The 17259-nt window shown below is 53.1% G+C and overlaps 1 protein-coding gene across 1 annotated transcript; it reads left to right on the top strand.

The window, feature by feature from the left end:
- The first annotated feature begins 107 nt into the window (after positions 1-107).
- Dusp1 (dual specificity phosphatase 1) lies at positions 108-3129 on the top strand. The gene is made up of 4 exons (XM_046421363.2): positions 108-721; positions 984-1129; positions 1489-1708; positions 2109-3129. Exons 1-4 carry the CDS (start codon positions 355-357, stop codon positions 2477-2479), a joined length of 1104 nt encoding a protein of 367 aa, XP_046277319.1. The 5' UTR covers positions 108-354; the 3' UTR covers positions 2480-3129.
- The last annotated feature ends 14130 nt before the right edge of the window (positions 3130-17259 follow it).

Raw genomic sequence — 17259 nt, 5'->3', positions numbered from 1 at the left:
TGACGTCACCGCTCACCACGTGATCACCATTCAAACAAACAAACCCTCCCCCCCGCCGGCCCGTCCGCCCCGCCCCGCCACAGGCCGCTTATAAACGCGCCGCCCCCGGCCGAGCGCAGTGCGAAGGACAAGACGACAGCCGGGCGCCGTGGGCCGATCGCAGGGCAGACGGGATAGCAGAGAGCAAGCGAGGCCCGGAGTCCCGCTAGCACCCCTTGCTAGGTCCGAGAGCAGGTTCTGTTTCGGCGCAGAGACCCAGGGTCGGGCTTTTCTTCGAAAGCCGCCGCCCTGCCCTTGACTTCCGAGGACAAAGAGCAGAGAGGACCGGGCACGCTGGGGGCGCTGGGGCCGGCCATGGTCATGGAGGTGGGCACGCTGGACGCCGGAGGCCTGCGGGCGCTGCTGCGGGAGCGCGCGGCGCAGTGCCTGCTGCTGGACTGCCGCTCCTTCTTCGCGTTCAATGCCGGCCACATCGCCGGCTCCGTCAACGTGCGCTTTAGCACCATCGTGCGGCGCCGTGCCAAGGGCGCCATGGGCCTGGAACACATCGTGCCCAACGCCGAGCTTCGCGGCCGCCTGCTGGCTGGCTCCTACCACGCCGTGGTTCTGCTGGACGAACGCAGTGTCGCCCTGGACGGCGCCAAGCGCGACAGCACCTTGGCCCTGGCCGCTGGAGCGCTCTGTCGCGAGGCGCGGGCCGCGCAAGTCTTCTTCCTCAAAGGTACGCCCTTGGGGAGCGCCTCGCCGACCTCGTACACGGACCCCTGGCCCTCGGCTCCTGGCGGGGGGCGGCCCCACCTGCGGCGCTGGGCGCCCACGTCCTGTCTCTGGGGTCATGCCACTGGCTTTGTTTGGCTCTAGGAACAAAGACTTGCCTGAGCCTCTTGGATGTAAACTCCCAGCCCCTGGTGGGTGGGGGAGTTGTCTCAAGGTGCTCCCTTCCCGTGGTTCTAATGGAAAAAAAAATGTCTTTGTCTTCCCAGGAGGGTATGAAGCTTTTTCAGCTTCCTGTCCGGAGCTCTGTAGCAAACAGTCGACCCCCATGGGGCTCAGCCTTCCCCTGAGTACTAGTGTCCCTGACAGCACAGAATCTGGATGCAGTTCCTGCAGCACCCCACTTTACGACCAGGTTAGTAGGGGCCCAAGCCAGAAGGAAGAAGTAAGAGCTGGCCAAGGCCTGGGACATGGGTGCCAGTGAGAATGTAGAAAGTGACTGCGGCTTTATAACAGGAACAACGTGAGGTCTTATTGTTCCCCTGTTGAGGGGTCTGATGAAGCCGAGTCCCTTATTGCTGGCATTGCAGAAGTTGACGCGCTGGCCCTGTCCAGGCACATGGGCTTCTGCTCTCTTTATTTATACTCCATCAGTAGAGCCTGGAAGGGCCCCCGGAATCTGGAACTCACTTTCTGGCAGGGAGTTTTGTAGGTGTGGGCACTGGTGCTTACTTGGAACAGGCTTGATGAGTGCTGGATTTTTCTGGATTTCAGGGTGGCCCAGTGGAGATCCTGCCCTTCTTGTACCTGGGCAGTGCCTACCATGCTTCCCGAAAGGACATGCTGGATGCCTTGGGCATCACTGCCCTGATCAATGTTTCAGCCAATTGCCCCAACCACTTTGAGGGCCACTACCAGTACAAGAGCATTCCTGTGGAGGACAACCACAAGGCGGACATCAGCTCCTGGTTCAACGAGGCCATAGACTTCATAGGTGAGCAAGGCCACCTGGGCCATTTCTGCCCCTCCCCATTTGGGTGACAGCACAGCCCCTTTGGCAAGGATTAAGTTGAATGATCCCTATCTGAGCCTTTCAGACATTAGATACTAATCTGGTGTCACAGCGTCCCTGCAAAATATGGAAGTTGATGTCCCACTTCACAGAGGCTCAGAAAGGTGGATCAATTTGTTGAAGATCCATCTGCTAAGTGGGCACCTATCTGGGTTTAAATCCCTTGCTGTCCTTTGCCTAACGCCCATGTTCCCTCCATGAATAGTGCCCAGTGGCTGCGTGAGGTGATGCTGACCCCCTGGCTAGGACAAGCATGACATTTTGCACATCCCACCCTTGGCTCGGGTTCTCCTCCTGAGCTCCGGCTTCCTTTGTCTTCCAGATTCCATCAAGAATGCAGGGGGAAGGGTGTTTGTCCACTGCCAGGCGGGCATTTCCCGGTCAGCCACCATCTGCCTCGCTTACCTCATGAGGACTAACCGGGTGAAGCTGGATGAGGCCTTTGAGTTCGTGAAGCAGAGGCGAAGCATCATCTCCCCCAATTTCAGCTTCATGGGCCAGCTGCTGCAGTTCGAGTCCCAGGTGCTGGCCCCGCACTGCTCGGCTGAGGCCGGGAGCCCTGCCATGGCTGTGCTGGACCGAGGCACCTCCACCACCACTGTCTTCAACTTCCCCGTCTCCATCCCTGTCCACTCCACGAACAGTGCCCTCAGCTACCTTCAGAGCCCCATCACCACCTCCCCCAGCTGCTGAAAGGCCCTGGAGGAGCTTCCGTTCCTCCAGGACCGCAGGCTCTTTCTCCAGAGGAGAGGCAGTAACTCCAGAGATGGGCTTGTGGGTGCTGGTCCTTATTTATTTAATTTCACCCAAGTTCCCTGGGTTCTGAGCAGTTGCCATGGTGACAGCGTCAAGACGTTTGCTGAACTCAGCACGTTGCGGACCAATATACAGTGGGTACATCAAGTCCCTCTGACAAAACGGGGCAGAAGAGAAAGGACTCTGTGTGTGAGCTGCTTTCTCTTCACTTGCCTCCGTTTTTTTCTAGAAACTTGATGCTTGACATACCTACCAGTATTACCATTCCCGATGACATATATGTATGAGAATATACCTTATTTATTTTCCCGTAGGCGGTCTGCCTTCACAAATGTGTCTACTCCTAGAAGAACCAAATACCTCAATTTTTGTGTTCAGTACTGTACTATCTTGTAAATAGATCTGAGCAGGTCTGTTCTCACCACTGGTGGAAAACACCAGTGTTGGTTTATTTAGTTGCCAACAGTTGTGTGTTTGCTGGTTATTTATGACCTGAAATAATATATTCCTTCTTCTAAGAAGACATTTTGTTATATAAGGATGAATTTTTTTATACAACAGAATAAATTATGTGATTTCTATGAAAATCTCAATGCTTGTTTCTTTGGCAACCCTGCCTGATCCCTGGTCTGCTCGTGAGAGAAGCATTTGGACCAGTGCCTGAAGAATCTGATCCTGCACTCCTTGGTGGCCCCTGGGTCCCATGAGATGACTGGGTCGCCAGGGAATGTGCTAGGGTAAGACACCAGTGCTAAGGCAGAATGCTTGTACAGGGTCAAAGTGTCCCCTCATCCCCTGCCATGTCCTTGTCAGCAGCCTGGTAACCTATTATGTCACCCAGGGAGTCCAAGTGTCCAGAGCAAGGAAGAAAAGGCTATCTGCCTGGGTTCCCTTTGGCTTCATGCCTTCCACCTTCCTCTGGTTAATATCATGTCCCCACCCCCAGCTATGCTGGAGTTATGGAAATTGTGTTTTTCCAGAACATGACATAAATGTGCTCCTCTGTGCAAGGCTGTGGGTGCTGTGGCGTCAGGAAACCCTAACCAGGTCTTCTGCATCTTTATCTGCAAAAGAAGATGTTGGGACCCCCGCACAGCTGCGAGGCAGGGGTGGGCAGTTGGAACCTGTTTTTTTTTTTTTGTTTTAATTTCTATGTGCTTTGCATTTTATCACCTGCCAGTCTCTTTTTGCTTTTGAAAAAAGGCTTTACTTCTGCAAAACAAATATATCCAATGGCATATGAGCAGGCCCAATCCAGAGAAAGCTCTGTAAGACCTCACCCCCACCCCCCACCAACCAGTGTGACATTGGGGACCTCCACGCCAACCTCTGCAGACAGAAACAACATTGTGTCTGCTGCCTCCTTTGGGTCTCTTGCTACTCTGATTTGGTAATTTCAATGAAGATAGGCAATTAAGTCTGACTTGCTACAGGGCAGTATTCTGAATTTTTACCCTCCTGCCAAGCACGCTAAGAAGGAGGTGGCATAATTGACTACCAACCCACAACCCAGTGCACAATGGTGAATTAAAGAACTGCAGAGCTCTTGGGCGGCCGGGCCCTGGGTGCCTGCTGCCCCGTGCTTGTTTCTGGACGCAGAAAAGAAAACATTCCACGGACCTAGGAGCACCCTGAGCCACGGTCCTCATTCAGCCCCGACTTTCAAGGGCTTTCACAATTGGTGTCCTTGACTTCTCCCTGTTGGTCCACCTCTGGCACTTGACCTGCAGGCCCTGAAAGATCCCTGTGTTCTAAGATGTGAGAGCTTCCTGGGGCCTGGCAAGCTCATTTCCTTGGCTGGGTTTCCGGCTCATGGCAAGTGTGTTCCTGCTTTTCAAAACAAACTGTACCCACTGTTTTTATCCAACCCTAGAAATTACTATTGCAAACATCTCCCTTCGTGGAAATGTACCAGCGACGTCGTCGGTGGTAGATGTCATGGCTGACTTCCCCGTGGGCCTGGGCCTTCACTTTTGACTTGGCAGGAGTGAGCCAAAATTAATCTCCAGTGGGATCCACTCAGTGGAAAAATACAGCAGCTGCCTTAGGGAGCCGCCAGTGAAAACAGCCGGCGCTTTCCACAGCTCAACCCCTGCAACTCAGGACAGGTCCATATGCTGGATCGCAACATCCAGGCCTCCAGGAAACATCCCATTGGACCTGACACTGGTTTTTTTGGGGGGGGGGAAATCAGTACCTCCCGATGAAAAGAAGTACTTTCACTCTATTAAACTGTTTGACAGAGACAGCCTGAAATAGAGACAACTTCATCACCTGATACTGAGAATGAGAGAGTGACAGCTGTCACTTTTAGAGTTAGCACCATGAGTCAGGCACAGCCTAAGGGCTGTGCACATTCACATGCAACCGCAACACCCATTTTCCAGAAGAAGAAACTGAGGCTCAGAGAGGTGAAGTAACATGTCCACGGTCATCCAACAACTACACAGTTTTGCAGAGATGGGTGGCCAGGCCTAAAAGAAGATGGGACTAAGAGTCCAGCTCAGTGCAAAGAACAGCTGGAAGAAAGAGTGGGGAAAGCCAAGGTCGGCTGCCAACCAAACTGCACCATGGTTTCACTGTGGAATTTGGGGTGGATAATCTATTCCTTCCTTAGGGCCTCACTTTTCTTGTCTGAAATGAGGAAAATAGAATCTGCTTCATTTGTGGGAAGAAATGGGCCCATGAAGCCAGGTGTGGTGGCACAAGCCTGTAATTTCAGCAGCTCAGGAGGCTGAGGCAGGAGGATTGCAAGTTCAAAGCCAGCCTTGGCAACTTAGAGAGGCACTAAGCAACTTAGCAAGACTCTGACTCAAAATGAAAAATAAAAAGGGCTGGGGATGTGGCTCAGTGAACCCCTGGGTTCAATCCCTGGTATAAAAAAAAACAACAACAACGAAAGAAAGAAAGAAATGGACCCCTGAATGTAAAGTACCTGGCATTTCCATCCCCTTGCCCTGGTCCCAATAACCCTGGCAATCCACCACTAAGATGACCAGAGCACTGGCTCTGAGGGGCAGGGTCCTCCCCACTCTCTATTTCTAGATGTGGTGAAGGCATCGGCACAATCCTCATGATTTCCTGTGGTCTCCAGGCATCCATTATTGGACTAGGATTCTTCCAGCCTCCACGCCTCCACCCCCACCGCATCCTCTCCTTTCCTTGGAATCTTGTCGTCCTGCTCATTTGCTTTGGTTCGAAGCCTCTGGCATCCGCCCCCTCCCTCCTGGCCATCGGGGATGACATCATGTGCCTACACCTTTAAGATTATATAAATCTGTGATCCTAGAGTGGCCTCCGTCCCCATGGTAACGCGGAGGAGTTTCCCTTTTGTGAGGAAAGCTGTCATGTCACTTCCTGCTGCTGACAAATCAGTTTAGGAGATTAAACTAAGGGGGGCAGGGTGCCACTGCTGCGAGGTGCTGCCTGGTGGTTTCGCTGCCTCCACAGGCAACAGCCCCCCCCCCCCTGCTGGCAGCCCATCCTGCACCTCACCTCCTCCCTCACCGGCTGCTTTCCTGTGCAGGTTGCTGCCTCCTGACAGCAGGACGAGGGCTCTGCCACCTCTGGGCCCAGACAGGCCTCTCTCCTGTGCCAGCCCAGGACAGCTGTTTCGTCCTGTGGAAAACCAAGGGTCCCCTGGCCCTGACACAACTGTGCTCTGCTACGGAGGACACCTTGCGACCGCTCCCTCCGTGGTGGCCTGCCCCCTACTCACCAAGGACAGTCAGCAGACAGGCATCCTTCTCTAGACCCAGGGGACCCTGGTGCCAGGCAAGCCGCCTATAGCCAAGTAGCCCTGTGGCAGAGGGTCCAGAGATGAGCTGAGCGAGGGGGGGGGGGGTGCTGGGAAGGGGGAGAGGGGGAAGGTGTTACTTAGACTTGGGGGTGGCTGGCGACACTGGGGCCACAGTAATGTCGCTTTAGGGTTTAGCTGGGAGAAGGCTCCAGGTCAGGAGGGCAGCGGAACTCTGTGGCCTGATGACCAGAGCACTCGACTTGGAGGCAGCTGGACGGGTGTTCCTGACCCAGTTCTGCTGCCCAGCCGTTCTGTGTGAGTGACCAGAGCCCTGGACCTCAGTCTCCCTAAGCAATCCGGTCCAGAAAGGTCCTTTATGGATTAAATGAAAGGTAGTCACTTCAGGCTCATCAGACAGGCTTGGGAAAGGCTCTTTTGTCCTCTTGTGACTCAGCAGGTCCCCATTCTGTCACTGAGCAGCACTGCCCGTCCCCAGCGCCCTGGCAAAGGGAAACAGAGAAGTGACTGTCCTGCCAGTGTCATGAGTTGGCTTGCATGCGGATGATGCTGTCTGGAGCAGCCGCCGTGCTATGAGGTCACCAGCCCTGTCCCACTGACCTGGGCAAGGCACCCTCCTTTCTGAGCCTCAGTTTCCTCTTCTGTAAGTAGCAAATGACGTGCACTCCACCCAGCCCCCTTCCTGCCCATCCTGGGCTCAGCCCCCCATGCTCCAGCTGGGAAGGCTCTGGAATCCCTGGGGTTACTTGGAAGGGCTCTGGAAGACTTAAAAGGAGCAGAAAACAGACACCTTCTGGGGAGGGGCAGCCAGAGGTCCTTGACCTCTGGCAGGTGAGCTGGTATTATGGAGACCTGACTGGTCCTTGTGGGAATGAGGGCCCCTTGCAGGGTCTGTGGGAGCATCATGTGCTCTTGGACCCCTTGGCTCACATTCCTCTTCCAAGCCGGGCAGCACAGTGAAGACTGGTCTGAAGATTTCCACCATGATTGACACCAGTCATTCATTCATTCGGTAAACAGGTACTAAGTACCAAGTACTGATTTAACAATCAGTAGATGTTAGAGTAAGACCAGCAGAGGAAATGCTGAGCCTTGGCCCCAAATGGCTGTTGACAGAACTGATGGGTCACCCAGTGTCTGGGTTATTTGCCCCCCCAAAGCCTCAGTTTGCACATCTGTAAAAAGGCGTGATGAGCGTTCGCTCACACAGTACATGTCGAGATTAAATGAAATAGCACATGTGACATCGCTCACAGTGCTCAACATGCCAGAGTGAAGTCTGAGCTATTTTAACCACCACAGTCATCACCAGCCTTGTTCTGAGGGAAAGATGGAAAAAGGAAACGAATACGTATTGACAGCGCTCCGATTTTACCCTCTGGTCTAGACTTTCACCAATTGCGATCTTGAATATCAGTCGGTTCCTGGGCACATGCCTTTGTTTGTCAAACAGACTCCCACGCTTGGCAATTCCCAAAGCCGACCTTGGACTTGCCCACACCAGCTCCTGCTGGGTGCCGCCTTCCTGAAAGACAAGTTGACTTCTGCAGGAGCTCAGGCCCAAAACTGGAGACGCCCTGACTGCTCGCGTTTCTCATAACCCAAATTTTAATTCAGCAGCAAAATGAGATAGTGTCATTTTCAAAACATATCCATTTCCAAAATATACCTACTTCTCATCCCTTTATTTATTTATTTATTTGGTACTGGGGATTGAACTCAAGGGCACTTAACCACTGAACCACATATCCCCAACCCTTTTTTGTATTTTATTTAGAGACAGGGTCTCACTGAGTTGCTCAGGGCTTTGTTAAATTGCTGAGGCTGGCTTTGAACTCATGCTCCTCCCGTCTCAGCCTCCCAAGCTGCTGGGTTTACAGGTGGGCAACTTCTCATCACATTTGAGACCACCTCTCTGGCCTGGACACCATCACATCCTGCCTATGCTCTTGCAGTGACCTCTCGACTGGTCTCCTGGCCTCTGAACTATCCCTCCCTGTTCTTGACCGCAGCAAGAGCAATCCCTTCAGTAATGCATTTAGTACATATCTTCTGACGACAAATCCAGTTTCTGCTTTCCTACAAATGTTTTTCTTTATCTTCATTATGGAAGAATGTTTCCACTGGGCAAAGAATTCTATTTTTTGACTTTTTTTTTTTTTTAATGGTACTGGGGACTGAAGCCAGGGGCACTTTACCACTGTGTTACATCCCTAATCCTTTCTATTTTGAGATAGGGTCTCTCTAAATTGCTTTGGGCCTCACTAAACTCTGGAGGCTGACCTGGAATTTGCAATCCTCCTGCCTCAGATTCCTTAATTGCTGGGATTAGAGATGTACGTCACTGTGCGCTTGACCTTACTTCTTTAATCACATTAAAGATCCATCCCATTGTCTTCAGAGTTTTGTCATGTTTGTTGCAAGTCTTATAATTACTTATTGTTGTCCCCTGAGGATAGTTTGTGTTTTTCCTCTGGCTGCTTCAGGAATTTCTCTTTGTGTTTATCATAATGTAGCTCTGTGGTTTTCCTCCTATGTATACTGCTTGTGATTTGTGGTGCTTTTGGATCTGTGGCTTGATGCCTTTCATTAGCCTTGGAAACTTTTCAGTTATTATTTTTCTATTTGCATTTTTAGCATACTAACATGTTATATAATCTGTGATCCATTACTTTCTGAATCATATTGTGTTTCTTTCTTTTTTCTTCTTCTTCCTCTTCTTCCTCTTCTCCTCCTTCTCCTCCTCCTCCTCCTCCTTCTTCTTCTACTGAGGATTTAACTCAGGGACAATTTACCACTGAATTACATCCCCCGATGTTTTTAGTTTTCATTTAAGTTGTTCAGGGCCTTGCTAAATTGCTGAGGCTGGCCTTGAACTTGCAGTCCTCCTGTCTCAGCCTCCCTGAGATTACAAACATGTGCCACACTTCCAGCTCTTGTATTTATTTCTATCATCAACTATTTTCTTTTGATATTGATCATTTTCCTTGCCTTAAATTCTGGGTTATTTTTGACTGAATGTCAGGCACTGTATGTGAGAATTCTTGGAAGTTGTTTGAGGCTTAAGGCGATGTTATCTCCCTCTAATGAGGGTTTACTTTATCTCAGGTCTTAGAGAGCTCAGGAATCCAAGATAGCTTTAATCCGATCAGAGGCTGCTGATGACTTGGGGTGGCTGGAAGCTGGGTTTTAGACCCTGTGATGATGGCTCATTCCTAGTTGGAGGGTATTTCAGCTGACAGCCTGGGAGATTCACCGGGTCTCTGGTTGGCACTCTGAACTCCGATTAGACTTTCCTATTAGACTCAGGAGTCTTTGAAAAGCTCTGGCTCAGCTCTTAGCCTTTCATTGTTTAAATATCAAAATTGGCAATTCCTGTTTTGGGGAGAAGGGGTCCCTGGTACTCCATCATCCTCTGGGTTTAATTCTTCCAGATCCTGATCTCATGATCCCTCTCTGCCCGTTTAGTGTTCTAATATCTTCACACGGAAGTATTCTAGGATATTTTGATGTGTTTCTTGTTCTCAGTGGTGGGTTTTCCTGAACTATGTCGCCTCCAGGCCTGGGAGGGAGTCAGACTTAAACATTCCGCGAGGGGACGGGTTGGTGAGTACTAAGAGGTGGTACGAGGGGAGTAAGCAGGAAGTCCTGGGGCGCAACAGCACTGAATGACGATGAGAGAAAACCCCCATGTTCTGTGCACCCTGAGAGCTCCAGGAAGGGGTCTGGAACACCCTCTCCATGACTGGCAACTGGGGATACAGACGTTTGACCTTAATTCAATATCATATGCTGTATACAATGTATCAAAACACTGCCCCTGACCATAAGTACATACACTTTTAATGTTTTATCAGTTAAAATACACCCACTTTACGTTTAAATAAAAATTCAGAGTGAAACTTTGAACACATCAGATCATTTTTCTCCACTAGAAACCCTCCGGCGGCTTCCATCTCACTTAACGTCACAGGCCTAGAGTCACAAAGGCCAGCTCTGGCTCCCGCCTCCTCTTCTGCCCCTGCAGCCTCACCCAGGCTGCAGACACCAGCCCCAACCCTCTTCTCGCAAAGGCCAAGTTCCCTGTGGCCGGAGGTAGCTGCTCCACCTGGGCTGACCTTCCTCCTACCTGCCAGGCCACCCCTACCTTTCTTCAGCTCTGTTCAATAGCCAACCACCAGATGGGCCATTCCCTGGCCATCGCCCACTGAAACCATTGGTCACTTTTCGGAAGCCCAGGAAGCCCCTTCTGGGCTCTTCCTCTCCCAGGGCTTGTTGCCGCCCAGGGCTGCTCACTGGCTTCTGGGCCTCTTCTGCTTGCTCACCGCCAGGCTCCCTGGCCCTGGAGCAACGTGGCCTCGGGTGCCCCAGGCTGGTGATGATTGAGCGCAGGACGTCAAGGCTGGGGCTGATTCCCTTCCTCCCGCTGCTCCTGGGCCCCAGAGGGGGAGGCCATTGTTTTCTGCTCAAGCAGTTTCCCTTGCACTTGAGGCAACTTCCCCTGGAGGCTTTCCCGACTCACCCGGTGAGTGGAGCCTCGAAGAGCAGGAAACCTGGAGGCTTCTGCCCCCAGGCCGGCCAGCCCCAGCTCAGCTGCTACCCTCCGGCTGTGGTTCTGGAAAGGACCCGGTGGGAAATCTGCCCCAGCCTCTGCTCGGAGGCCCTTCCTCCCACCACTTCCCCCACGGCCTCCTCTGGTCGGAGGAGAATTCCCCAGGCCTGCGCCTGGACCAGGGGCACAGGGCTGGGGTGATTCACGGGGAAGTCTGCGGGGCCGTTCGCAGTGACTCAGCTGCTCATCTGTAGGAAGACTGCCTTCCACGACCGCACTGCATCTCCTGGCAATGTGCCTTGTCCCCTGGCCACTGGGGATCCTCCTCGGGACCCCCACAGACTCTCAACCGCCAGCTTCCTGGCACTCTGTCCAGCTCTGTCTGTCGCCCAATCAAGAAGGGCAGAGATAGGGAGAGGACCTCTGCTGCTGCCTCCAGACCTGCCCCTGGGGTCAGGGTCATGGCCTTCGTGCTTCTGTGTCCCCAAAGGCTCTTCAAGGCTTGGAGCAATGATGGAGCGGTGAATGGTTGAATTCAGGAAGAAGCATTCTGGGGCTCCAGACCCGACTCTAGGGCATTTCCAGCCTGGTAGAGGCTCAGGCCTGGGAATCTTAAGGTGATGGGGTCCTGAGCAGGCAGAGGCGGAGCCTCAGGCTCTAGCCACGCCCACCCCAGTCCTAAACCAACCGCTGAGCTCCTCGCGACATTGGGCGTGGGGGTGACGTGGGGAGGGCACTGCGCCAGACACAGCACCCAGAGATGGGGAGGACACACCCCCTGGCCTCAGGCTTTCTGTGCCAACGGTCAGGCAGCTGCTGACACGCTGACCCATGGTTTTAGCAGAGAAGCTGGGACCTGTGGAGGAGGTGTGGCTGGGAAGGGGGGTGGGGACACGCAGGGAGGAGCATGCACAGGGGAGGACTGGCAGCAAGGCCTCATGCAGGAGGTGGCCCACAAGCCCCGGAAGGTGGGGACGAGCCCCACGGGACTCCTGATTCTAGAGTGTTGAGGATGGACCCTCGGTGTCCTGGGAAGGCGGTTGTGTGTTCCTGTGTCCCCAGCATTCAGTGACTCAGACGATTGCTAAACTGACCAGGCAGAGCAGAGAGGCTGGTGGGCCACTATTTTTCCTTAATAATAGTTTTAACTAACTATATACCCTTCATTTCCCAGCTTCCCTTGCAACCAAGCAGAGCCATTTGAAGCCCAAGTCATAGGCAACTTGCAAAGAGTGTCCTTCAGGAGAGAGGGAATGCTTTTCTTACCCCTTTGGTCCTTGCTGTTGTCTGGGACACAGAGTGAGAGCCGGAGGGGAGGCAGACTTTTTGAATGGCCTTCAAAATGCTGGGAATGCTGACAGGGCACCAGGCTGCAGCCTGGGCTCCTGAGGACTGCATCTTGTGATATCTCTTGCCTGGAACCATCTTTTCAAGGACGTTTTCATGGCAAGTAGCCTGATAGAACTGAGATATTATTTCTCTCTCTGGAGCAAAAGACATATTTGTTTCCTGAACAGGAGAATGCAGATGATGCCTTTTTCCAGGGCAATTGTTGGCTGGTTTTGCTAGTGGCCTCTTATAAGACCTGGAGGTTCCTAAGCTCAGTACATTATTGCCTTTTTATATGGAAGGACTTACATTCTAAGACTCTCTCCAGTGGATGCCTGATTGCCAAACTCTGTATGTACTATTTATCCTTTACATACGTACCTATGATAAATGTTCACCTTTCACTTGCAGGAAATACTTTACAGCTTCTCTTTGATATATCTGAATTGCCAGCATAACTACTCTTGGGCTTTGGGGTCATTATCAAATAAGATAAGGGTTACTTGGGCACAAGCACTGTAATATCATGATAGTTGATCTGGTAACTCAGACAGCTACTGAGTAACTAACGGTTGGGTAGCATATATAATGTGGATACACTTGATGAAGGGATGATTAACACCCCTTCATAAATGTATCTGCAAGATATCATCCCACTAATCAGAACAGTGTGCAATTCAAAATCTATCAATTGTTTCTGAAATTTTCCATTTAATATTATGGGACCACAGTTGAAACTGAAACCATGGAAACAGAGCTGCAGATAAGCAGGGACTGTTGCATATGTCGGCTGGCTCACACTATGTGCCCCGCACCTGGCTCAGTCTTCATTGGCTCCTGGATCTCTGAGGGCAAAGGGAACCAGTGTAGAGATGAAACCTGTACTGCCTGTCACTCTGCCATTGTCTCTGACTCATGAGTCTCCTGTCTTCTGCCAGATCAGTGACGATGAGGGAGGCTCAGGCATGAATTTGTAAGTAGCAAAAAACAAAACAAAACAAAACAAAAAAACCCTCACAGCCTTCATGTTTCTGACATAAGGATCCCTGTCATTAGCCTTGGTGGGGTTTTCCCCTGCTTTTTCTAACCACGTTGAGATAAAACATGTCTCAATAAATGCATCTAGTTTAAGGTTAACTAGATGCATTTTGACAAATGCACAGTAGGGTATATATTTTGAGAAATGCGGCCTGTGTTATACCTATCAACACGTTCAAAATAGTGTGTTCATCAAGAATTTCCTGTGCCCTGTGCCCTTCCCAGTCACTGTCCCCTCCCCAGCCAGGCCCAGGCTCCGTCACTGCAGATAATCTGTGACCCCTGGAGCAGCACATGGGATTCTTTCTGCGGTTTCTGGCTGTTTCCATCAACATCTTCTTTAGATTAATCCATGTGTTTTCTTCCAGTAGATTTTCTAAAGTCTCTGTTTCAATTGATTTCTTTAGAGCAGCTTTAGGTTCACAGCTAAATCGAGAGGAAAGTAGGCAGATGTCCCACCTGCACGGTCTCCCCCATCGTCCGTGTCCCACACCAGAGTGGCCCATGGTGGCAAACCGTGAGCCTACATGAAGGCAGCATATCACCCAACACCTACGGTTTCCCGTGAAGGCTCTGGGTGTCCTACGCTCTGTGGGTGTGGACAACATAATGAATGAGTGTCCATCACTGTAGGACCAAGCAGAGCAGTTTCAGTTCTGTCCCCTGTTTTTCCCCAGGGACCCAGCTGTGGCCTCTGCTCCGAGGTGGGCTGGCTCTGGAACTCCCCTCCTCCTCTGTCTCTCTTCAGGCTAAGGGGCCTCGGGCCGCAGTGCTGGGAGATGCCATCTGCTCCAACAGGTGAGGGTGACTCCCGGGGCACCGGCCTCCCAGCCCTGGCCGCCCCGTGGGCAGAGCATTCCCTGGCTGCTCCCAGCTATTCCAGGGCCTCAAGTGCTGGCCGCAGGCTGGGCAGGGAACCTGGAGCCCTAGGGGCCCTCTCTCGGGGTCTCACCCACTCGATGAAGACAGTGAGTAGACTGGGAGCAGCAGGCCGTTCACAACCACTTGACAAGGCACCCTCAGCCTTCTTTTCCTTAAACCCCAATCGCAACAGCGATTTTAATAAAAATCCTGGGGGTAAGGTGGGAACTGTGAAGGGACAGAAGCAAAGGTAGGAAGACGTGGAGCAGCCGGGAGCAGCGGGCACACACTCCTCAGGAGGCCGAGGCGGGAGGATCTCAAGTTTGAGGGCAGCTTGGGCAGTGAGACACCCTGTCTTAATAAAGAAGGGAAGCTGGGTGCAGTGGCACATGCCTGTGATCCCAGAAGCTGGGAAGGCTGAAGCAGGAGGATCGTGAGTTCAAAGCCAGCCTCAGCAACTTAGTGAGACCCTATCTCAAAAAGATAGAAAGGTCTGGGGATGTGGCTCAGTGGTTAGGCACCCCTGGGTTCAATCTCTGGAGAGAGAGAGAGAGAGAGAGAGAGAGAGAGAGAGAGAGAGAGAGAGAGAGAGAGAGAGAGAGAGAGAGATCCATACCCAGGAGACCCTGCAGGAGTCTGGAGGGGGTCAGTGGCAGAGTAAAGCCTAGCATGTACGAGGCCCTGGGTCTGGTCCCCAGTGCTCCCCACCCCAGGACATGGAGGCACAGTCTTGGGAAGCAGAGCGGGACCATGACCTTTGAGCGGGAAGCCAGATGGCTGTTGTGCGTAGGCGTGAGAGGTGGTTTTGTGCGTGTGGAGTGTGGCAGTCCCTGTGGTGGGCGGGGCAGGCGGGAGGATGAGGCTGAGGCTGGGCTAGTCAGGTGTGGACACTTTCAACCGCCCAGCACTTGCTGGGAAGGTGGGAAGGCGTGCCTGGGGTGGAAGAGGTGTGTTTGGGTGGGAGGCCTGGGTGGTCCCCACCTGGCCGCTGGCCTGAGGAAGCTGAGAGGACACGGGTCTCCTCTTTGTCCTCAATGGGCCAGCAGTGCTTGTGGTCATTTAAGGTGCTGGCCAGGGCAGGCGGCTTGCTAGGTGGCAGGCCATCTGGGGCCGACATGGTACAGGCCTTCCGGGGGGCCATGGGAGCTATTTTTAGTGGCCTGGGCTAACTCCCAATCCTGCTGACTATTTCTGGTACCAGAAGATTGCCCTGAAGGACGCGGAAAATTCCATGTGGAGAGTGACCGTCTCCCTCTGGCTCTGCAAGGGCAGAGGGCACAGCCCAGGACCAAGGCCGGAGGCCCGAGGGCTTCTGGGAAAGTCCACCAGCTCAGAGAGCATAAAGCAGCCCTCTTCCTGACCTTCTGAGGGCAGTGGACTTCAGGACATCGGCTTCATCAGGAGTGACCATCCAGCCTGGTGTGTCTTGGACCGTCCGGTTTGGCACCTGGGAAACCCTTCAGGGTGGTCTGTGGCCCAGAACCTTTCCAGTCCCCTTGAGTCTAAGAGCTAAACTATAATAGCTGTAAACGAAGCTACCTGTATCGCCTTCTAGAATGTACACAATAAAGCAATGCGAAGGGCGCTGTTATCATCTCTGTTTTACACAAGAGGAAACTGAGGCACAGAACGTGCTGCAACTTTTCTTTCATTTTTTTAAAAAATCTGTTACTGGGGATTGAACCCAGAGGTGTCTATTTTCTGTTTTGAGACTGGGTCTTACTAAGTTTCTGAGGGTCTCCCTAAATTGCCCAGGTTGACCTTGAACTTGTGTTCTCCTGCCTCAGCCTCCCCGTCGCTGGGGATACAGGCCTGGGCCAGCACTTGGGCCTGGAGCCAGCATTTAGATCTGGTTCTGGTGCCAGAGTCCTGCATTATATTCTACGGGTAAACAGTGCATTTGGCCCCAGGAGAACCTGGATTCAAAGTTCCTCTCCAGGCCTGGGACCTGGGAAGGATCGCGACTCTGTGACCAAGTTGTCAAGAGGCTCAGGCCAGAAGGTGTCATGGTGTGGATGGTGCTCAGGAGGTGGTGGCTTGGTCCCCACTCTTGGCTCTTTGGGAGATGGTGGGAGCCTGGCTGTGCAGACTGTAAAGCTTACCTGGTGGGAAGGCCCCTGGTTGCTGCCCTCTCCACCCCAACCCCAGCACCTGGCAGACAGAGGGAGGGAAGAGGGAGGCCGGGAGTCCCCATCCTGTACCCCATTTACCCCGGGCTCCACTTTCCTTGGCTCAGTGGGGGGGCTGGTGGGCAGCCTCACAGGCCTTGGGAGGGCTCAAGGGGTCGGGAGGGCACGTGGTGTCGCTCCGCTTCCTTCACCTGTGTTCTCTGTCCCCAAGCCACTGGGAACCCCAATAGCATCCGCAGCAGTGGGGGGCTGAGCTGGGAGGGTGTGGGAGGTGCGGACGTGCGCGCCACTGGCCAGGGCATGAATGGAATGCGTCCTGTCCCTGGGGACCCTGTTCCTTCCCAGGCCTCGCGTCAGAGCGGGGCAGGAAGGGCAGGGCCGCCCGAGTTCCCAGCGCCTGCTTCGGCCTGGGGAAGTGGCCAAACAATGGGCCACCAGGCTGGCTGGCTGCCTGCCGGGGCTGAGCAGAGGGTGTGTGTGTGTGTGTGTGTGTGTGAGAGAGAGAGAGAGAGAGAGAGAGAGAGAGGAACGAGCGAGCTCTGGGAGGCCCAGCTTCTGGTCCAGGGCCAGGGGGCTGTGAGGTGGGGGCTGCCTTATCTCACTCACTGCCCCTGTGACCTGGGCGGGCTGCTGTGGCTTCGCCACTCGGAGTGGCCTCTGCCAGCAGTAGGTTTGGACTGAGGGTGGGTGGGGAGGCTGAGAGCCAGCTGCCGACCGTGGAGAGCACAGATCTACCCAGAGCTTCTGATGAGCGAGTGCTCCAACCCTAACCCTAACCCTAACCCTTGCCCTAACCCTAACCCTAACCCTAACCCTGGCTCTAACCCTAACCCTGACCCTGATCTGACCCTAACCCTAACCCTGACCCTGACTCTGGCCCTAACCCTAACCCTAACCCTGGCTTCCTGGGCAGGGATTGGGTGGCGCTGGACAGCATGTCCATTTTACAGGTGGGGAGACAAAGGCTCTGAGAATAGGCTGTGCATACAGAAAGCACCTATTAATGTTCCGAGAAGGATTTAAACTCTCAAACAGAAAAGTCACAGTTCAA

The sequence above is a fragment of the Marmota monax genome, unplaced genomic scaffold (genome assembly GCF_021218885.2).
Source record: "Marmota monax isolate L192 unplaced genomic scaffold, Marmota_monax_Labrador192_F-V1.1 WCK01_AAM20220418_F8-fsc00084, whole genome shotgun sequence".
Lineage (NCBI taxonomy): Eukaryota > Metazoa > Chordata > Mammalia > Rodentia > Sciuridae > Marmota > Marmota monax.
Note: the sequence above shows the minus strand (reverse complement) of the source record. Positions and strands in the feature narration are given on the sequence as shown.

Bases quoted from the DNA above. Each gene is read 5' to 3' on its own strand.
- Dusp1 (XM_046421363.2), top strand. From the start codon at position 355: ATGGTCATGGAGGTGGGCACGCTGGACGCCGGAGGCCTGCGGGCGCTG. The intron at 722-983 runs GTACGCCCTTGG...TTGTCTTCCCAG, and splicing joins GCAAGTCTTCTTCCTCAAAG to GAGGGTATGAAGCTTTTTCA. The intron at 1,130-1,488 runs GTTAGTAGGGGC...TCTGGATTTCAG, and splicing joins GCACCCCACTTTACGACCAG to GGTGGCCCAGTGGAGATCCT.